At 35.4% G+C, this 23,937-nt stretch overlaps 1 protein-coding gene across 8 annotated transcripts in view; it reads left to right on the forward strand.

Annotated features, from left to right (window-relative positions):
• The window catches only part of LOC128866821 (protein NDRG3), a 117,411-nt gene that overhangs the window by 81,839 nt on the left and 11,635 nt on the right, over positions 1-23,937 (forward strand). For 6 of the 8 annotated variants that reach the window (XM_054107813.1, XM_054107814.1, XM_054107815.1 and 3 more), the window contains 3 exons: positions 1,712-1,832; positions 2,074-2,638; positions 2,732-2,816. In XM_054107813.1, the coding sequence (XP_053963788.1) occupies positions 1,712-1,832; positions 2,074-2,638; positions 2,732-2,816 (771 nt within the window). Of the gene's footprint in view, positions 1-1,711; positions 1,833-2,073; positions 2,639-2,731; positions 2,817-23,072; positions 23,814-23,937 lie in introns of those variants that run through there. The other 2 variants (XM_054107819.1, XM_054107820.1) reach the window with 1 other exon arrangement.

A 23,937-nucleotide genomic window follows, 5' to 3' on the forward strand; every position in this document is an offset into this window, starting at 1 on the left:
TATAGTCAGGAAGTTTAATTGACTTGGATAAGTTGAGCGGTTCCGAATAGAGACCAACTATCACACCACAGTGCATCTTAGAACCGTCAGTGTAGATCCTGTAGTTATTTGGGGTCATTTACGTGAGTCGTTTGAGACTTGTTTGTTGTTGCTTTCTCAAGTTATTATATACGCTATTGAGTTAGTTTGCGTTGAGCCATGGCTCCTGGTGGGCCGCACCTAGGCAGGTCGTTGTGATACAGCACGCGATTTCCAATAATCTTGTCCGTAAACCTAATGTTTACTCGAAATGAATTTCGTCAGGCTCCTCGTCTTCAAGGATCTAATGCTATTGAATAAAAACTATATTTCTTTTTTGAATAATATGCTACTAAATATCCAGGAAGAGTACTTATTAGGCCGGGTCGATTTGTGGGGAGGCAAAAAAATCGCCCATTGCTCTGTGAAAATCATATTTTAGGGATTAAAATAAGAAACTTTGCCGAAGGAACCATACCTCTAAAACGAATTCTCATGTCTCTCAATTTGGGTCGAACTTTTAGTGTCTTTTGTGGGGAGGCAAAAAAATCACCCATTTCTCTGTGATAATCATATTCTAGGGATCAAAATAAGAAACTTTGCCGAAGGAACCATACCTCTAAAACGAATTCTGATGCCCCCCAATTTGGGTCGAACTTTTTAGTTTCTTTTCTCATGTAAAGGCCAAAAATGGTGATATTTTGAAATGATTGTATGGGGAACCCCCCAGAGGAGTTCCAGGGGCTGTGCCACTGGCATGGGTGGATCGGCCGTCCAAAGTTAGTGGGGGTCGGTCATACATTTGGACTCGATTGGAGCACTCTAAATGGGTCAAAGTGGGATTTTTCGTTCGATCCAAATTGGGGGACATCAGAATTCATTTTAGAGGTATGGTTCCTTCGGCAAAGTTTCTTATTTTGATTCCAAGAATACGATTTTCACAGAGCAAAGAGCGATTTTTAAATCGACCCGCCCTAGTACTTATGTATGTTTATATGCTAAGAATTATATTTTCGTATAGGACTTAATAAACTCTTAGTTTCCCTAGGTGAAGGGTCTTCTAAAAGTGACACCTAGATGTCAGTAGTGAATAGTACCTAACATAGACGGTCCAATTTTTAAGTAATTTTTAACATTTGGCAAATAAGCAGGTGTACGAGTTTAGATGGTAGGACCAAGCGCTAAAATTATTGAAATTGATTACGAAAATGATCGATTTTAAGAACAACATATCACAAAATTCGTGATTTTTGTGGTGGAAATAATTATCCGTATGAGTCGACAATTCAAAGGTTGGTGTAAAAATTTCACGAAATTGGTTCTGTCGACCATAGAAAATGTAGTGGCAGACCCAAAACTGGAGAGAATATTGCTGCTGTAGTGCAACCTGCAACATCTCGACTTCGCCGTTCTCAAAAATTAGACATTCATGAATCGACTGTTTGACGGATTTTATCTGTAGACGTGTCCAGGGTGGACATTTAAATGGTGTAATTTTTCACATATAATTATTAACAGCCGTATTTTGAATAAAAATAGCGAAACCTGAAAGAATCTCAAACTTTACATGTTTTATTTTAAAACAACATCTAGGCGTGGCGTTTAAAATACCCTGTATTTTTACGCTGCTCATATTTTTATAAAAAATAGTGTCTTTTTATTATATTATCTAACTCTACCCATTTCCTTGCAGATGCTACCAGCTTCGCTGGCTTCTTCAATTTCCCACCAATGCGTGGGTTGCTCGAGAACTTCTGCGTCTATCATGTTACAGCGCCTGGGCAAGAGGAGGGCGCACCTACATTACCAGAAGAGTAAATATGAATAGTATTTAATAGATATGTATGTACTTATAAATATGTTATATATGTTTTAATGTAAAGTAAAACAATTCTAAAGCCGTGTAGAACTAGGCTAAGTAATAATGGAATTTAGAAACCATTTACCATTTTATTTTTCAGTTATAAGCTTGGCTCAACCGCTCAGAACTAAAAACAAAAATTAATAAATACAAGTTCTTCACCTACCCATTTCCCTTTTCACTTTATCCCACAGCTACATCTTTCCTACAATGGATGAGCTGGCCGCTCAGCTGGTTTTCGTGATGTCACATTTTGGCCTGAAGTCAGTGATTGGTTTTGGTGTTGGCGCTGGCGCCAATATATTGGCCCGCTTTGCACACACCAACCCGGATAAAGTTGGCGCTTTGGTGCTCATCAATTGCGTGTCGACACAATCCGGTTGGATTGAGTGGGGCTATCAGAGCTTCAATGCACGCTTCTTGCGCACCAAAGGCATGACTCAGAGTGTTATCGACTACCTGATGTGGCATCACTTTGGACGCAATCCAGAGGAGCGCAATCACGATTTGGTGCAGATGTACAAACAACATTTCGAACGTGGTGTCAATCCCACTAATTTGGCTATGTTTATCAATTCGTACATCCATCGCAACGATTTGAATATTGCACGTACGCCACCAGGAACTCCAGGTACCCAGCCATCGGCGTGCACACTGAAAATGCCGGTTATCAATATTACTGGCGCATTGTCGCCACATGTCGATGATACGGTCACCTTCAATGGGCGCTTGGATCCAACAAATTCATCTTGGATGAAGGTTTGCTATAAGAGGATTTGATGAAATGTTTTTTTTTTTTTTTGCTTTTGGAAACCTTTGAAATGGAAACTAATTTCGTATTTTGCTTTGCAGATCTCCGATTGCGCCATGGTGCTAGAGGAGCAGCCAGCGAAATTGGCCGAAGCCTTCAGGCTTTTCCTGCAGGGCGAGGGCTACGGTAAGTGTTAAGCTACTGCGCAGCTAAATTTACACATAAATAAAAGATAATACCATCACCTCCACCACTACCACAACCATGACAACCACAATTTATACAAATTATTACATACATAGTTTCCATTATCACCCGTAGTCTAAATTCGAATTCGTATCAAAGACTCAAAATATAATAATAAAAAAAAAAAATAGTACTTAACCCAGCCATTAAGCGCAACTTTAAAAGAAAATCAAACATTCGAGTTAAAAAGCAGAAGAGCGTACGAAATAGCGTAATATAAAACTAGCCAATTGCGAATAATTTTTTAGAAAAAATTTTTAGTAAAACGAAATTTTATTTATGATATATAAATACTATTTATGAATGCTTAAAGTTAGCGGAAGCACAAATTATAAATTAACGATAATCATTTTTGGATTAAGAATTGTTAAGCTATGTATAGTTTCTTCTACACATTTTACACATACACTGATGCATAAATCAAATATAAGTTAAAAAATTATGTACCTAAAGACACACTTAACCGATCAAAATGCTTGCTCCTCTATCAGTCATAGACATTTACATAAAATTTACTATCATTTCGTACATTCATTCGAACACTGAGCTAAGCGTATTTTTGACGAGTGGGGATGCGAATGCATTTTTTACCCCCTGAAAGCACAGACAATTATTTGAAGTATTTCTTAGGCTTCGAGCGGTCTCTGTAATTGGAAATAATATTATATTTATTGAGAAAAGATAAAAATACAAACTGACAATTTTGTTCAAATTATTTATATACAGCTCTGAGTGAAAATTGTGAAATTACTGGAAATTCTTAATATCAAAAGTACTTATGATCTGTGAAGTCACTGATCATGAATTTGCCAAATTTCGTTTGGCTGCTGCAGAGCTTTGAAGCTTAGATGAATATAGAGGATCACGAAATGAATTTATGTGACGCAGTTGAAATAAAAAGATACCAGGTTTCAGAGCAAACTAAACTAAAATTATAATGGCATCAATTTTAGTATTTGAGTTTCGGAATTTTAAGGGCCCTAGCTCTGAGTTTAACTGGAGCACTAAGCCGTATTCTCTAACCTGAAAATCTTCTTTAACAGTCAGACAGCCATCTAGGCAGTAATAGCTATTTTCGCGTTGTGCGCGGCAGTGAACGTTACACTAGCAGACGAGTCATTAGCTGGGGTGTGCCTGGACACAGGGGAATAGAGAGTGTTACACAGTTACCTTAAAACAGAGCTGTACATAGCAATTGTGTCGGCCGCAAATACCTTGTTATATGCATTAACATCTCGCAGGACTGCCACAATAGCACTTCGGTTATACATAGAAGGCAAATCCGTCAACCATTTGTTAACACTTCCACGGGTAGTTTCTAGAGTAGTGGGTGGGATACTTACATGACGCTGCCCTACACCATATCACGGGCAAAATGGGGCGATGCGCAAGGTCATCTCCGTGTTATGTTATTGCATGCACAGTAGGACCGCAATTGAAAAGTATTTCTTCGTTTTTGATGCTACTCTTTTTTCATATGACCAAGCGCAGTGGGAATGTTACTATGAGGGAAGTTAGGAGTGCTTGTTTATTGGTATTTCAAACAAAATTTCCTAGATGAAACTGCGTTTAAGCTTGACACATTCATGCTTTGGCCAAACAACTTATGTGACTTTAACAGGTTTGGCTTTTAGCTCAATAAATTCTTATCTACCATAGAAAAATTAAGTGAATTATTTAACTTTTATTTATATATCTACTCAAGTTACGGATATAAATGATTAATTGATTAAATATTTCAAAGAAAGTAAGCAATTTAGAGCGTTACAGAAAAAAGTGCTAACTCGACTTAAGTTGTTTTATCAAAAGTATACAGACATGTATAGTTAGTCATTTCGGGTTTGTTTTAAATCTGTAAATATATAAAATTAACAGACCTTTCATGAATACATACTCAGTTTTTTTTCGGTACCGCGAAACCATGTTCACGTTACTAGTTTTATTAGTTTATAATAGCGATCCACACTGCTTGGCTTACTGCGCGCTCTTTCTCTCACATAAATCTAAGGTCAGAGATTTCTGTTTGATACCCTTAAACTTTAAAAGTACAGTGGCAGCCAGTCGAAAGATGATCAAAGCAGTGGATAAGATTTGCAAGTATTTTGTTTGTTTTTAAAAGATTAAAATTGCTGTGCATTGTAATTAGTTTACCTATTACATGCAAATGTATTCGAATAAGTCAGTCTGTTTTTATTAACTCTTTTCATTACTCCATATTGGCTCACATAGTAGCACTACCCTACTCTTCTGCGCTTTAAACAATACAAGTTAGCCCGAACCGCGGGACACCAATCTCACGAGGAGCTAATGCAAAACCCTATTATTCACCTATAGCGAGCAAACGCTGTGCTTGAAAAATAGGATGCCGTTTTAGCTAATTCAAATCAACAGGGAACCGGCGACCAGAATTTATGCTTGCAATTCTGTCAGCTATCACCCCTTAAATGAATCATATGCTGTTACTGTGAAAATAGAAAGGGCAACATTTAGCGCAAATAGCAAGATAGTACTGGGGGAACTAAAGTACATTAAAAAACGGGCATATAAAAAAAGGTTTCCAAGCTTTTAATTTAAAGTTTAGTTGAATCGTCCGCTCTTTACTACCTTTACCTGCACTTCCTTAAAATTAAAAGTTAAATATATGCACGCTAGGATGCCCCAAACAAAAAAATGGTTTTCTTAATGGTGTTCTGCAACCAAACAACTATTTTTTTGGGTTATTTAATATTGTCCCGTGCCACTAATGCTTAGAATTCTCATGTTGGGCACACATTTTAAACAGTTTTCTGATCGATATTATTTAATCTCTTATTTTAATTTCTCTTCACAAAAATCTGAAAAATTATATCAAAATTATTTTTTTTTTTATTTGTAAAATGTTTTTTACAATTTGGGGAAATTTAGGAAAAATATTGTAATGAAAATTGTTTTTTTTTTCAGTTTAGTTTGGGCGTTCAGTAGAGGAAGTTAAAAGGGATCTCGATCGCAAATATTTTATACAAATTTTTATCTCCAATTTTACAATTTAATGTGTGCTGATGCGCTTTGCACCAGGAGTTAAAGAAACTGTATTATAAAAGACTAAATAGACTATTAAAAAGACTTTTATTATTATTATTACTGACAAGTTCCAATATTACAATCCACATCCTAACTTAGAAGAAGAACTTAGACTAACAACAAAAGATTTCCACAAATCAGGTTTTCTTGCTACAAATTTTAGTTCGTTGAATTATTCGCTGGCTTTCTACAAGTCCTACATCAAGTTAATTTAGGCCGCCTTGTGGATTCCGCTGCATAGTTGAATGAGGAATTTCGCCCGAATTTGTTCAAAGCGTATGCCCAATCCATTAGCTCTTTTTTAACATAATTTCCTTTTCAATTGGTTTTTGTTTGGTTAATTGCCACAGACGTTGGTTGTAAATGGTTCGTGACCACAAATGCCGATAAAACGACGCACGCATCTAGTATTTACAAATGTCTGCAGTATTCTTACCGATTCTTGCTTTAAGTGCCACGTTTCGCTCGCATAGAGTAGAACTGATTTTACACAAGCTTCAAAAATCCTTACTTGTGTTACTCTTTAGGCGCCTTATTAGACCAAACTCGTGAGTAAACCACACTCAGTAAACTGGTCTAGTGCACCGTGCCTCACCTCGCCATACTCGTAACAACCCAGCAAACATACTTGCCGCTTTGGATAATCTTCGCTGATTGTGAGACGTTGTACCATCATCGGGGGTCAAGATGCTGCCAACATATTCTAATTCGCAATCCATTAGTACTTTTTCGCATACATCCCCCACTATTTCGAACTGTGTTTTGTTGTTTACTTTTATTGGCATAGATTTGGTCTTCTTTGTGTTGACTTTTAAGCCAAGCTTTAACCAGTCGCTTGTCACATTTGGCAAACTTTCTTGCATTTCAATGAATGTATTACTAACAAAAACAGCTTCGTCAGCATATCAAAGTTCACCTGGTTTTTGAGTCATCTTCCAATTACTGCCACCACTGCTGTAAGCTTCCAAAATTATGTCCAAAGCTGCTATGAGGGGGGAGTGCGCAACCCTGCCTCACGTCAGATACTGTCGAAAAAGACTAGCTAAACTGTACATCATGTTCCATAATGTTAATTATTTTGGCCCTTTGTTCCACCTAGGAATTGCGGAAATATATACAGGGTGGCTGATGAATTTTGCCACATTAAGAAACTCAAATAACTTTTTTTTAGTGTATGGAATTCATTTATTTTTTTTTCAAGTTGAAGGTCATTAAATTTTATTAAATGTAGCTTAACTAGTTTTAAAAATAATTGAATTTAAATGCCCCCCATGCTCGTTGACACAAGTGCGGCATCTTAGTAAAAAGTTGTTCATTGCTGCTTTGAGAGTTGCGACAGGAATAGCCGCAATTGTTGCCCGAATGGATTGTTTTAGTTCATCCAAATTTGTTGGCTTTGTTTTATAAACTTCTTGTTTACATAAACCCCACAAGAAAAAGTCAGGTGCAGTAAGGTCAGGCGACCTGGGGGGCCAACGAAATTCGGAGTTTCTTGAAATCAGTTTATTGGGAAATTTTCGTCGCAACTCTGCCATAACAGTCTGGGCTATGTGAGACGTTGCCCCATCTTGTTGAAACCACACAGAGTTGAAAGGAATTCTCTTTCGGCGTAGTTCTGGATAGAAAAATTCTTTCAGCATTTTCAAATAACGGTCTCCAGTAACCGTAACGGTGTGACCATTTTCTTCAAAAAAATAAGGCCCGACAATACAGCGTGAAGAAACCGCACACCACACTGTCACGCGAAGAGGATGCAATTCCGTCTCGTGGAGTATCTGTGGGTTAGAAGTACTCCATATTCGACAATTTTGTTTGTTCACATTGCCGTTTAAATCGAAATGGGCCTCATCAGACATGAAAAGGCAGTTTAACATGTTTTGGTCCTCTTCCACCATTTGCAGGATCTTCTGGCAAAATTCCAAGCGAATCGGCAAGTCTGCTGCATTCAGTTTGTTAACCATTTGAATTTTGTAGGGAAATAAGTCTAAGTCTTTGTGCATTATTGTTTGCAAAGACTGTCGGCTGACACCAAGTTGAGCAGATAAGCTTCTTGTTGAAACCCTTGGATTGCTTTGTATAGCTGCAGCTACAGCAGCGATCGTTTCCTCCGTCCGAACTGGTGGGTTTCGATGATAAGGCCTTCTTGCGACTGTTCCTTGCTCAGCAAAATCATTCACCAGTCTTATTATGGTCCATCTGCTCGGGGGATCGCCGCCAAACATGCGCCTGTACTCTCTCTGTACCAAAACTACGGACTCCAGTTCGTGATAGCGGCGGACTATCCAAATTCTGGTTTGCGTGTCCCAGTTATCCATTTTAATAAATTTTAAAGATCAATCTGCAAATTAAAACAAAAATGGAACAGATAACTTAAAAAGAAAAAAAGTTATTCAATTTTTTTTTGGTAGCGGCTTTCATCAGCCACCCTGTATATATGTGTATATATAACAGAGCAGACCAGATTACGTCACACCTCAAGGCATGAAATGCTTTTGCGAAGTCGATGAACGCCAGATAAAGGGGTGCATTGTACTCAGCAAACTGCTCTATTAAAATCAGCATTAAAAGTAAATAAATTGATAAAAAAATAAGTTCATTTTTCACATGGCAATTTTCAAAACGTTGGCGACGCGGGTAAATATTACATAACAAAAGAAAAAGTTGGTTAAAATACATTTTTTGGGTCATCCTAATAAGCATACTTAAAATAACCTTGCTTGTTTTGCAGACGGAACTTGTTAAAGTTGTAAGTGAAGGAGTGAAGTTGTAGGTGGAGAATCCAGTAGTTGCGTTGGCTTCACAAAGCTTCTGTTAACCAAGCACCAAAGTTTCGACAGTCGCTTTGACTATTGAATAAATTGAAGAACTAAAACGCGTTTACAACTTAATACACTTCAAATAACGCATGACGCTTACTTTATAACCCTAAAGCAATGCCTATATTTGGCTTAAAAGCTGTAGCAAAATTAAGAAAAAAACCAAAATAGGAATAAAATTAAAAAAACGTGGCTGACGCTCCACTGCTTTTGCGCAGCCATATGTGCGAATCTGTGCCCATGTAACACACAAATAGATACATGTTAACATTTATACTAGGAAAATGTAGGACAATGTGTGGCATACCATAGAGTAAATGCATAGTATACTTGAAAAGTATGATGCCACAATAATTGTTTTGTTGAATTCAAATGAGAAACGCGACAGCATCTTATACGAAAATAAGTTTTAAAAACTAATAAAGCTGTTTATATTGTTCTCTCTTTATATACAGGCGCTATAAAGCTTACATAAGTACTTTATAAGGAAAATTCGTTTGAATACATACTCGTACAATTACATAAATATTCGGTTATGAAAACGTGCTACCCAAAATCTATACCATTAGCCATACTCACACACCCACACACATATATACACAATTACAAAATCGTGTATTCAGAGAAACTGTTATTACATCATACACTCGTACATAACTTCATATACTCGTATTAGTATTCAAATTGTATGTATGTATTATCGTACAAAATTACATTTATTGCATTGCGTTGATAAAATAAATCTATTATATACTTATATACATATATTTGCAAGTAAAATATTGGCTACGAATTTGAAAAAAAAATTTGCAAACATTAGTTCATTTGTAAAATTTGTTAAAATTAATATTTTTGGAAGAAGATTAAAACGATGTGAATTGATTGGATTTATTCAAAAATAAAATAAAATTGTTCGAAAACAAAATAAAAAATATACATGAAATTCTTTTCCTCATTTCGACTGAGCTATAGTTAAAAATGTATGTATAACAGAGTCACACAATCATTCATTGACGTACGAGTTGGTATGTTTGTATAGGAAATAGCCTAGCTTAGTGGTGGGTACCTTAAGGATACGAGGGGTGCCTTTTATATGTCGGGATTTGGCAACCCTGGAGTTGCAATCTGGCAACTGACAGCTGTATCGCAAAGTTTGACATTTTTTGGCTTTTACGTACTCAGAACGTTTTGAAATACCAACGCTATTTGTATTGTTTACAGTAACTTAAAAGATTCATCTCGGTCCAAAAATGGAATTAAATCGTTAACATTTTCGTGCGATTATTTTTTACAACTTTCGACGTGGATTAACTCAGCAACATTGCATGGTTGAACGTAATTCATTTTTTGGCGATGAAGCTCCATCAAGGACCAGTGTTTATCGATGGTATGGTGAATTCAATCGTGGTCGTAGTTCACTCCAAGACGAATTTCGTGAAGGTCGTCCAAAATCAGTTGTTGTTCCGAAAACCATTGATGTTGTACGTCTATGACATCGTGACAGGTGTGAGGATGAATCATGGATTTACGCGTATGAGCCCGAAAGTAAACAGCAGTCGACTGTATGGGTGTTTGAAGATGAGCCAAATCCAACAAAAGTTGTTCGCGCGCGAAGCACTTCCAAGCAAATGGTCGCCTGTTTTTTCGGAAAAACTGGACATGTCGCAACCGTACCACTAGAACAACGCTGAACAGTAAATTCTGAGTAGTACACAACCATTTGGTTGCCAGTTGTCTTCCAAGAAATTAGGAAAACCAATCGCCAAAGACGGATCACTCTTCACCAGGACAATGCGAGCTCTCACACATCGGCTCAAACAACTGCATTTTTGAGCACCCAACACATCGAACTAATGGGTCATCCGCCGTATAGTCCTGACTTGGCACCGAATGACTTCTTTTTATTCCCGTACGTAAAAAACAAACTGAGAGGTCAACGTTTTTCGACACCTGAAGAAGCGGTTGCGGCATTCAGAATGCATGTTTTGGAGGTACCTCATTCAGAGTGGCAAAAGTGCTTCGACAATTGGTTCAAACGCATGCAAAAGTGTATAGATCTTCATAGAGAATATTTTGAAAAACATTAAAGTGATTTTCCATGATTAAAATTTGTTTTTGTTCTCTAATCCAGACATGTAAAAGGCACCCCTCGTATAAATGTATAGATATGTAATTGTCGCTTACACCCTTTATTGGGTATTCAGCCGAACTGCTCCTTTGATTTGTGGTGTGCCTCTTGCTGTTTTTTTTCAAAAATGGAGAGACCTACAGTTTTATGCCACCTCCGAACTGCAGATGATTTTTTTATTAGGAGCTTTTTGTTGGCTGAAATACATTCGGAGGTTTACTACTGCTTGTCGAGGGGCGACTGCTATTAGAAAAAACGTTTTCAGCCATTTTGTGTTTCATAGATACAAATGAGACAAATACCATGGTTCACTAGAGATAATACAAGTGGAAAAGGAAAGCAAAACGAAACAAAAAATTTAGATATGAAACGTTTTGACTTTTGCTTGCTTCAAGTAGAATGGGAAATTGTAAAGAAAAAAGTGAATTAGCATTAAGGCGAATTCATAAAAGCTGGGCGCAGTAGCGAAAAAAAAATTGGCATTAATTATTTAATATTCGCTTTTGATTCTTCTTCACAAAATTTTAAAAAATAATACGAGAAATAAAAAAGGCGAGATAATTAATTTTTTTTTAATTTACACTGTAATTTTAATGTGAATTTAACATGTAATTTGGGGTTTCAATTTGTTGGGTTGAGTGTCAGAGAACTGAATGCTTTCCAAGAATTTCAATCACTTTGACATTTAAATGGCCAATATGAAAAAAGGCAAATCAGCTGTTCTAGTAAAACCATCTTGTATAAATTCGCCTTTTTAATTTTATTTTTGTATTTCTAAACCATACTCGCAGGTGAGTTGCCGTGATTGCGAGTATTAGACATTATCATCTGATATGGTTTGAAAAAAAGGGTTTCTTTGCAATTCCCCTCAGGTAAAGTGAAATTTTCCTAACTATGTATATGTATGTATATACCTATACTATTGGGTGTTCTTTTAAGAGCTTGAGAACTTAAAATGACAATACAAAACAGTAAAATTGTTCGATTGAATTTTTTGTTTATTATTATATAATCTCGTAGATGATTTCATGGCATTTATTTTTTTAATATGATATCTGGCGTATGTTCGCCGCGCCAACGAGTTACATAGATTAATCCAATTTTTAACTATTTTTTTTTAATAAATCTGGCCGTACGACATCATTGATAGTTTGAATATTGGCCTCCACTGCTTCAAGATTTGCCGATTTGTCGGCATAAACCAATGACTTAACATAACCTGTATTTTATAGGAACATAAGCAAAGATCCTTACGTAAAATTTTCCACATAGTCGAAGGACAAAGGTGAACAAGTTGAGAACGACGACAAATCGGCATTTCGGTGTCTTCTTTAATACTTCGCGCTGCAGCAGAAATATTCTTTTCAAAACATTTTTTTGTCTTGTTGATGGATTTGATTCGAGAAGAATAAAATGTATTGCGCAAACGATCAACAACTGCATGAATTGCTTTCTCACTAGTCCGATTATGTTGACCTTAAGGGGTTATACGCAGTTATGAAGCAAATAAAAGACGGGTTGTCAAGGATTTATCCTGAAGAAACTTTAGAATATTTTAATTTGAAAATTTTTGGCGGTTATAAAAGCATCCTTCAAGAACGTAACAAAATTTTTTATTTATGAAAATGTTGATTATAGAGCGCGCTGCAGGCGATTTCTGGAACCTCCTTTAAAAAAAGACGATTTACGGTGTACATCGTAACTCAGGATTGGATTATCTGAAATCAAAAAACCAAACAAATTTTGTTAATATATTAGATTATCTAGTAATTAATCGTTCGGCTAATCAAAAAAGTGAATTTTCACAAAATGGCAGCTTTTAAAAGAAATTATTTCGATTTTTACGTTAAAATTTGGCCGTAAATTGATTATAAAATGGAAAATAAGTATCAGATTTACAAAAGGAACGATTAATTACTAGAAAATGTATCTTTAAAGATTGAGTTAAAACGGTTGAACGATCAAATAAGCCGTTTTCGAGATATCGTGTACACCGACTTGAAAAATGCCGTTTTGAAAAAAACACGTTTAAAGTTTCAATACCTACCTTAAAACGTGCCGAGGCATCTCTACATATTTAGGTATAACTCCGAAAGTATTGCTTAGATCTACTTCAAATTTCGTGCGTATACTTTTGAATATATGTACATTACAAAAATGCAATAAAAAAATCGATTTTTTTGAAAGTCATAACTGCGCATAACCCCTTAAAACGGACGAATTGCTTTATGAACTTCGCAAACAAATTTATTTTTTTTGTGAATTTCTACAATTCGGAAGGGTTGTTCTGGCGTTAAGGGATTCATAAGACTTGCCAAGCCTTACTGAACAGAAATGTCAACACAGTTTGCCAATCTCCGCTTACAAACCTTAGTTAATAGTTCTCATGTAGCTAAAAAAAACTCTCGATATAACTTTGTACATATACATATAACCCTAAAAACGTAATACACTTAAACTTCCATAACTAAGTCAATGTTATAAGACAGAATTAAGGGGGAAAAAATTCTCAACAATGCAAGCAGTAAAAAAAAATTATTAAAAATCAATGCGATTTTCGAGCGCCTACAAATGTGGACTAAAATTGCTTTGGCTATAAAACTGCATAGTCAAAAGTTTTCCAAATACTCGTATTAAAAGAACGAAGTTGGTGAAATTCGTACAAAGTAAATTTCGTACCAAGTTTGGCCTTTTGATTTATGAGGTTTTTGTTTTATGAAAACCATTTACATAGAAAATATTACGAATAAAAGTAAAATGAAAAAGTGACTTAATTTTGTAAATACAAGTGTATTACATTTTATTGATTGTTTCACAAATGGGGGAACCTTCTTTGTTTTGCCTACTCCGAGCGTCAGATGATTTTTTAAGGAGCACATTTTTTCTTGGCAAAAATGTTTGCTCTTAAAAAAATGTTTCAATCATTTGACGTTTTGTGTTCACTGTTTAGTGAGGAACCTGGACATACCTGGCTCGTTCCGTTGCAGCGGCCGACACAAAGTGACTATGACTTGTGCATTGCTCGCTAAAAATGTGAGAACATTAGAAATTCTTGAAGGTACGAAAACGATATTTGCTTTTAATTTTTTACAATTCAATTTCATACCGTTAGCAATTTGTTTGGCCGAAATTGAAGCATCAGAAGTGTTGAAAGCAAAAATAGGTCGTTTTTGTTAGGCAGTTGGGAGAACGGAAAGAGTTAATACCTACATATTTTAAAGTATGTAATAGGTTGACAGCTTGATTACTAAAGCCCATTGTGTTGATTAAAAAGATGATTATAGATTATTCTTTGTGAATGTCCTGCGTTGGGCAGACAGAGACTTCATCACCTTGGTGGTATCGTAGAATCTCCATGCAATCTTTGGAACAACAAACCCAAAATTGTGCTAAAATTTTTAAAAAGCCTAAAACTCTAGGGTTACAAAAATAGGCCTTTCACAATAGATCAGCTCCGGTCGCAGTGCGTAATGGCCTTCTAATAATAATAATAATAATAATTCTTAGTAAACAGTTCGAAAGCAGCATCTATTTTTATTCGCAATTTCGGTACCATAAATAGAACTTGCCATGGAAATCATTGTTTCAGAAGACAGAAAATACTTTATCCCATATTTAACACCCATTTTACGTAATCGCCCTGTCACCCTACGAATCATAGTAATATATTTCCTTAATTCAACACTTCACAACACTTTTAACATTTTGCATTTCTAAAATTAAACTAAACAAAAAAAGCACAACATTACAATACACACCGCTCTCATTATTAAGAACAAATACCAACGCTGTGAAGTAATTGAAATTTAATTTGGACATACAAATATTTTCTTTTCTTTTTTCTCTCTTTTATATCTCCTTTTCAAATGTTTATAATACAAATCTTTAATGAAATCCCACATATCGAAACACAAACAAAATCACGCTTAAAAAATCTCCACGAATATATTGACAATTGTATTGAAATTCCCTGAAATTCGTAACCATTCACACATTCAACTGACACATACGCCATGTGCAATCGCTTTGTGTGTAACAAAATGGAAAAATCTTTTACGCTTCAAATATGCCATAACATTTCAATATCGTTTCATATTTTTTGTGGAAATATTAAAAAAAAAATGTATGCTTCACAAAAATATGCAATTTTTGAAATTTATCTCCGAATTTTCTATTTCAAACAACGTAATCTCGAAACGTGTTCTTCACTCAACAAACTAATTCAATTACACTTTGTAAAAAAAAAAAAATAAAAATAAAAAAATATCTTGAACAACTTTATTTACATTTGTGGTATGTATGTATGTATCTTTGACATAATTTTGCTTTTTGCTGCAAATGTTTTAACCAAAACCAAAACATTGTTGCTCTAACAATAAACCAACCCCCGTTACCAATCCCCCTTATATTTTCCAACCAAATTCCAAATTTGTCGATGCTATTTGTTTGTTGCTACGCTTTACTCCCACGCCTTGCGTCACTGAAAAGCAGAAAAATCGCAATAAAGCGCAGAAATTTTTGGAAGATTTATGTCAGTAACAGAAAATTAACTCTAGTATCACTGCTTGTTGTAATCTAAATAGTAATAAATATGTATGTAAAGCCCCAGAGCCATGGGTGCGGGAGGAGGTGCGCACACAGGGTCACATTGCAACGCTGCCAATAGAATGCAGTTAAACATTTCTCGATCGTCGAATTTGTATACGTATTTGTCTCACATAATTGATTGGTGTAGTTGATGCGTTGGGAAAAGCAGTTATTTTCGAGTTCAAAATGTCAGAGATTATCAAAATTTGTAACGTATTAAAAAATAATAATCAAAAAAAAAAGTTATCACTACAACATCTCTAACTAATATCAAGTGTCTATTTGGTCTCACCTGGGCTCGCCAATGACTGCTTTTACCCATTCAATAGCTTAGCGTACTCGTAGTTTCCTCAATGCATATCGCACTGTACTCGTTATTTGTAACCAATTTCTTCTACTACATATTTAATGCCTAACAACAACAAAAAAAACGAAATGTTCGTGTTAGTATGCATTGTAATCACACAATACAGTTGTTTTATGTATGTATTACATCACTAATATGGATATTCATATATGTATACTTATGTGTATGTACGTAATTATATAAATACATATAAATTCTGAAAAATAAATACGCAACCACTAATGAGGAAGACAATACAATAAAATACCTAACAACTGTTTCTTTTGTATTGATTATTGGGTATATGAGAAATGTAAATATGTATATTTTACATAATTAATTATAATTTAACAACTCATTTACTTTGAAGCACTGCACACCTTGCGCCAATGCGCACATACTTACATGTATGTATGTATTTAAAGCACAATTTTTTTCATAAAATAAATTTTTGGTTTCATAAAATAAATTTGTAGTTGAAAGCTTGTGGTATTTTAGTTTGATATTTTTATTGAAAGGTTTTTCACAGGAGCCTGATAAAAAATAGTAAAAGAGTCTAGTAGAGGAAAATTAATTCTCAACTACAACTGATGAATTGAATGTCAATAATTCATTGAATAATAATAATTATATTTGCTCCGCCTCAAGCACTCATTCAGCATGGAGAAGTGAAAAAATCTACATTTGCGTATAGGTATTTTTTGTCGAAATTTTGCTTCAACTTTAAGTAGTGAATTGCTAACTAACTGCGTTAAATAATTACGATTTATTGGTTAAATAATTATGATATTTGCTAATTTATTTGTTTATGATTTAAGTTTTCTATTGGTTCTATAACTTAATTTTAAGGATTTTCTGAGTGAATTTGAAGCTTTATTATAAAAATTTAGTACAATATGTTTTATTCAAAGTATTGTCCATCGTTAGCCACTACTTTTTCCCATCTTTCTGGTAATGTGTGGATATCGCCCAAAAGAATTGCGCCGGCTTGGCTGCCAAGAAGGAATCGAGCCAATTTTTGATACACTCAACTGAAGTGAATCGTAGTAGTCGGACGAGGCAATGTCTGGGCTATAAGGCGGGCGAGGTAAAATTTCCCATCCACTGTTTTCCTAATATGTTTTGGCCGGTTGAGCAACATGCGGCCGAGTGTTATCATGTTGTAAAATTATGGCCTCGTGCCTGGTCGCATATTCCGGCCGCTTTTCGGCGATTGCTCTCTTCAAACGAATCACTTGTGTTCGGTAAAGGTCCCCTGTGATCGTCTGGGCCGATTTCAACAGCTCATAATAGATCACACCTTTCTGATCCCACCAAATACAGAGCATTACCTTGGCGCAATGAAAATTCTTCTTCGGCGTCGGTTTCGCTGGTTGGCCGGGATTCACGTATGATATTTTGCGCTTAGGGTTGTCGTAATGGATCCATTTTTCATCCCCAGTCACAACCCGATGCAAAAACGACTTCAATTTGTGGCGTTCAAGCAGCAATTCGGCCATGCATTTTCGCCTTTCAACGTCTCTCGGCTTCAGTTCATGGGGAACCCAATTTCCAAGCTTCTGAAAGAATCCGGCTGCTTTTAAACGTTTTGAAATGGCTGATTGAGTGACTCCCAATGATTTTGCTAGTTTTTCTTGAGTTTGACAGCAATCTTCGTCGAGTAATGCCTCTAATTCTTCATCTTCAACCTTTTTTGGCTGTCCTGGACGTTTCTTGTCTTCCAAGTCAAAATCTCCACTCTTAAAACGTCGAAACCAGTACTCACACGTTTGTTGCGATGGAGCATTTTCACCATAAACTTCACACAGCAATCGATGACTTTCAGCTGCTTTTTTCTTTCAATTGAAACAGAAAAGTAATGCTTCCCGCAAATTGCGTTTTGTTGGCACAAAAGTTGACATGTTGATGGCTACAAAAAAATATTCTTTACACTTTAACGAAATGACATATACTGAAAAATAAAGCGCAATAATAACGCTTCACAATGACGTTAGTTAATGTATGACCTGTTGCGATTTTATATTGGTAACGCCATCTCTCAGAAAATCCTTAAAATTAAGTTATAGAACCAATCGTTTTTATGAAAATACAGTTCATTCTCAAAGTTTCACAACTTATGCAAATTAAGGCACTTTTCTGGTCTAGAGACGTGAAAATTGAAGGCGTTGAAAATTAAACAAAAAAAAAAAGGTATCAATTGAAAATCGTTTTTATTCATTAGATCAAATCTTTATTCACAAAAAAAAAATTTTTTTTTCAATGACAATAATAAAAAAAATTTCTACCTGGGCGTCGTACACCACACCGGTCTCGTTTTAAGGGGTTATATACCTTGTGGTCCGGTGAAATTAGCGAAAGTTGGGTTTTTTTTAAAGATATGTAGCAATAATTTTATTGTATAAAAGTTTTTATTATTGGATATTACAATGTTTAAAGAAAAAAAAAAGGCTTTGTTTGTGTAAAAATATTTAAAAATGGCGGAGTTATGGCGTTTTCCCCCAAGACCCTTTTTTTGGAAGAGGCTTGCGGTGGACGCGATTCAAGTCCACCAAGTCAACTGAAATCAAAAAATCGAAAAGATTTCATTAGTATAGGGTTATATCTTCTTAGTGAACGATCAATATATTAAATATTTTGATTTTTGTGAAAATAGGAACATGTTTTTAAAAAACTCCACTTCTACAGTCCTAAAATTGGCATTAAAAAATTCATATCTGCAAAATAAAAATTTATACATAAAAAGTTGATCGTTCACTAAGAGGCGACATCAATTACGAACAATTTAAAAAAAAAATTATAAAAATCGGTTGAATACTTTTTTTGCAATCGCGTCCACCGCAAAAGCATTTTTGGAAAAACACGTTTTTGAGATAATCGCGTTTAAAGTTTCAAGCGCCGCATGAGGCCGTACGCTCAGGACGTGACGACGCACAATTTAAAACGCTGTAACTTTCGATCTATTGCTCAGATCTCTATGAAATTTTTGGAAAATGTTCTCAAGGGATTGTACTTTACGATAAAGAAATAAAATTTATTTTGATTTTTTTGAAAAACACAAGGTATATAACCCCTTAAAGGACTGTAACGTCTAAACTACAACAAATTTCAATATAAATATTTGCGAGTATATTTTTGAAAGTCTAAACTATCATAACATGAAAAAAATCGATTTTTTCGGAACTCTAGACCAGAAAGTGCCTTAAAAAAAATTCAATAAAATTTGTAATCAAAATGTTTGGAAGAATTTCGGATATGCAGTTATCGTAAGTCATAAATGTCTTTATTAATATTTTTTTTTTGTCAATTTCTAGTAGTCATTCTCTAAAATATATATCTAAAATAGAATTCGGGCCATTGTTTACACTCCTGGCAGATTAATTTATTGTGAATAAAATTCGCAGGTTATAGTAAAGAAGTTATATCTTTAAACTGCAGTTCATATGATTGTGATGCATTCCCGGGTTTTGTATTGAAAACTGTGCTACTCTTACTTTTAATCGGGCTCCCGTAAAACTCCTTATAAAGAGTCTTTCAAAAACGCGCCTAGTTGTTGTTTTAAAATAAATAAAATGTAAAATTTTAGATTCTTTCAAGTATCGCTTATTTTTATTCAAAATACGTCTCTTAACAATTATAGATGAAAAATGGCAGCATTTAAATGTCCACCATGAGCACGACTACGTGTTAAATCCACCAAACAGTTGCTTCATGATTGCCTAATTATTGACAATATCGAATTATCGATGTTGAAGGTTGTTCAGCAACACTTTGCGCTATAGGATTAATATTCTCAACAGCACGTCCACCAGTCTACCAGTCCCTTTTCTATCCTCGACAGAGCCAGTTCCTTGAAATGTTTCCACCAACTTTAAAAATCGACCATTTTCATAGTAACTTTCAACAATTTTAGTGCTTTGCTCTCTCGTTTAAATTTGTACATCAGCCTACTTGAAAGATGTCAAGTAAAAAAAGTTACGGTCTAGGAATCATTCACTGCTGATTTCTAGGTATCACTTTTGAAAGACTCTTTAGTAAACATTTGGTATGTGAATAATACCACCAATTTTATGAATGGCAAGTAATTAATCATTTTTATTATATTTTGTGACGCTCAGTGCGAATACCAATTTCTGTGAAGCAAAATTTTTGATATTATAAAACATAAAACCATTTTTTTTAATTAGCAGCAGTGTACAGAATAACCTTGCAAATCGAAAGATATTGTCACGGACATCCTTTGTCGAGTGCTGGATCGAATTTCTGAATTTACGCTCTACTCAGATTTTCCCCGTTGAGCGCCGAGGAGCGCCTGCTATCAAAACACATTTTTTATCATTTATAAATTTTTAGTTACTTTCCAGTCAGATCTTCAGTATTAAATAGGCACAAGTTTAGCATTTATATTAATTATTATTTCAGCATTTTTTGGTTTCAGCTGTTCGAGAGTTACATACTTTGGCATCTTTTCGTTGCATAGAGTAACTTTAAATGTTTCTAAGTAGTTTTACACCAATTAACTTTCGCTTTTGATTATTTTTTGTACTTCTCTTAGTACAATATCACCTCCTTATATAACTCCTTCGAGAGCAGAATTAAAGCGCAATCCAGACGAATAATAATTCAAGAATTCTGCGACAAGTCTTTAGTTCCATGTTATGCTTGACGTTTTGAGGTCGTGAACTTTAAAAGCTTATTAGATCTGTGAGTTCTTAAAACTATCTTTTAGGTGAATGTTTTATTGAAGAGCTGTGTTTTGAGCTCACTCATACTTATAATTCTTATGTATGTAATATATATTATTACAGTAGCAACAAATCGTTATGAAGTGACTCCACCACCTCATGATAATATAGGGTGTTTTTCACATTACATCACCGTTACAACTAAAACCTCCCCTTGTCCGAACGGTTGCTTATCCCGGAATCTTTCCGTTAAGTAATACGTCGGAAGGCCATTTTTGCTTGTGTTGATTAAAATCGTCAGTCTATATCAGTGCTAGTAACTGCCCGGTGTTCACGCTGCGACGGCTCTTCGCCGTTTTCAGCAGCCTGCTACGCCAGTTGCTTTGTCTTAAGTCCGCCTTTCGGGCCCATTCTTCCTTACGCAACATTCTTGTTATACGCGCTAAAAGCTCTCACTTCTGTTAAAGCGGTGCAAATATTCCTTGAAATATCCATGGCTGCGCAACAATTGCATTACATAAAAGTCAACCTCTCCGTGCTTTCTACCAAACCATTTCGCAATGTCTGGTATTAGATCATAGGTCCAGCGACCCTTTGTTGAATGCTCCCAGCGCTGTTGCCATTCCTTTACAGTACGTTTTCGCTCCTCTTTTTTAATGCTGCAGGACGTCTTCTCCCCTGTCTGCTAGTGCAACCTCTTTAGCTCCTTGATGGGCAGATCAACCGGGATTTTCCTCGATATTACGATATTACTTAACGCGCTAAGTCTGTGTGAAGCTTTCAATTCCTTTATAAACGATTTTTTTCACATCGATCCATATGGGTTCTGCATACATTATAACAGAGGTGGTTACTAAGGAGAGTAACTGGCGTGGTTCTTCGCGTGGCCTACCTATGTTTGGTATAAGTTTTGATAGAGCAGCTAATCGTTGTGCTTTTTTGCTAACTGCTGCAAGATGATCTATAAAAGTCATTCGGGAGTCAACGAGCTTTCTCAAATACTTTAAGTACGGCTACGATTTTACGAGTATTTGGCACTCGCTCCCAGTGATTATCAACTCCTCGCGTGCCTTCATCGTGCGAAGCAGGACCAATCCCGTCTTCTGCACTGCAAGCTCTTATTTTGCTGATATCAACCACTTCCGTTTGCGCATTTTATTCTCATGGGGTTGAGGTGTTTGTCAACGACTACCAACGCGATATTGCCCGCATAACTAACGAGTGTTGCTCATGTGGGAAGATTGATTCTCAGCACGCCGTCGTACATGGCGTCCCATAGATTCGCACCTCATACTGTTTCACGCCATCTTCCCTGCCGCAGTAAGTAGGTAGGGACCTCAAATTCTGAAAGTGAACCCATTATGTGTGCCCAGTTCACCGAGTTAAATGCGCTTTTTATATCTAGCGTTACAATCGCGCAGTATTTTTTGCCGGACCTTCGAATGTTACCACTTGTGGCTTTGTGTGCGATATCCATTATCGTATTACTGGCTCTCCACCGTCAACCGAGGTTTTCGGAACCCAAACTGGTAAGGGGAGAGCCCACCAGGCTATTCCAGGTGCTCCGTATCCAACATGCACAGTGGACGGTACGATTAAAAATGGATAGATACAAATGCTCCAGTCGAGTTTTCGAAAGCTGGTGGTGTTGGCAGAAAAAGATCTCCTACGCATAGGAAAAATCAAATGACAAAATCGCTTAAACGATTACTGCGCAAATGAAAAAGAAGAACATTTTTATTCTCTATTTTCAGATTCGTTGAAGCAAAGAAAGATTTCGATATTTTTGCGAATTCCTTTCGAAAACGTAAGTCTTCTGTTGCGAGAATAATTTGAGAGTAGAAAATTGAAAAAAAAAAAAATATTTCGAAAAGGTATTCTTGCTTTGTTTTTTTTTTTGTTTTGTACGGCGAGAAAAGCGGGAATTCTCATTGATATCTATCAAATTCAAACATTTTGTTATGAGAAGTGTCTGAAAATCTACACAAACGTCCGGAGTTGTTTTCTTCCAATATTTGATTTATTTGGCTTTCTTTTTCTGCAGTGTTTAGAACCTTCGTTGATGTTTTATTACTAATGTTCAGGCCGATTTTGTTGCCAACTGTGAATATAAATAAAAATAATAATGTATTTAATATATTATAGTTGCTGTGAACCTTCTTAAATAAGTATTTTTTTGTAGCGATTCCGAACCTGAAAATGTTCCGCAAATGTTATTACCTTTCGGTTGCGTTAAATTTTATATTTGGCTATATGTGTTGTAAATATGTATTTTTATTATCTTCACATTTTCGCTTTTCTCCTTTCTACTTTCCATAAATGTATATACGTATTGCTGATTGCTTTAAGGTGCTTGTTATATGATTCTTTACAATTTGTTTGCTTAACTTTAAGCAGCAAAAATTTATTGCTCAAATGCACTCTTGTATAAAGTAAACGCTTTTGCTTCATGTTTATTTGTACTCATTTAATTTTCTAAATTTTCTATTGCCTTTACTTTTCTTTGATATATTTTCATATTATTTATTTTCTTGTTTCTTTGTTTCTTTTTGGAAAAAAACGAAATCCATTTCATAGCTGTTGGTACACTGCAAAAGTTGGCACGCAAATTCTCCACAGCCAGTCAGAGCAGTTCGAATCAAATTGAGCTGAGTGTACAATAATTCAAGCAACATCGAAAATCTATCACCAACATCATCAAAATCACAACCACCGCCTTCAATACCACCACAATCACCGTCACTACAACCACCGCCCCCTTCTTGACCTGAATGTTTCTAAACCGAAGAAAGAAAAGAAAAGTAGCAGAAAGTTGAACAGTTAAAAGAGAAAAATTGTTGAAAATTTAAGAAATAATTGATTTGACACAGCTGAAGAGGATCTCGATTTTGCTTCTATTGGAACATCGAGTTGAGGTGTGGGACGTGCACCTGCACCTGCTACCTGTTGATTTTTCAAGCTGCGTTTTGGCTTTTTCCTTTAATAGCAAATATCTACCCAAATACTATAAACATACCGACACATAAGAGTTGCCCTTATTTGTTTATTGCAAATCTGTGTTTTATTTATGATAAATATGTGTTTAGTATTGTATGTAGTTATTTTTATTGTAACTATTATTAACTCTTTATGATAAGTACGAAATGTATTTTTTTGCTGTTATCATCCACATATCTATGTAATGTATGTGCTATATATATGTATGTATGTATAATATATTTTCGTTTTCCCACACAAATTTGCAATATCCATGTATACGTACATATTTTATAGTTTACAATTTACATAAAGCTAAAATATATAGACAATTGAAATGAATGCACGCGGATTTTATTGTTTTCCAAACTCAAGGCCAGTAAATTCCAGTTCGTATGCGAGATGTGAAAGAAAGCTACAGGCATTTTTACCAAAATGTTGTCTGAAGAGAAAAAAGTTATGCAAA

This window comes from Anastrepha ludens, chromosome 6, assembly GCF_028408465.1.
Source record: "Anastrepha ludens isolate Willacy chromosome 6, idAnaLude1.1, whole genome shotgun sequence".
NCBI classification, from domain to species: domain Eukaryota; kingdom Metazoa; phylum Arthropoda; class Insecta; order Diptera; family Tephritidae; genus Anastrepha; species Anastrepha ludens.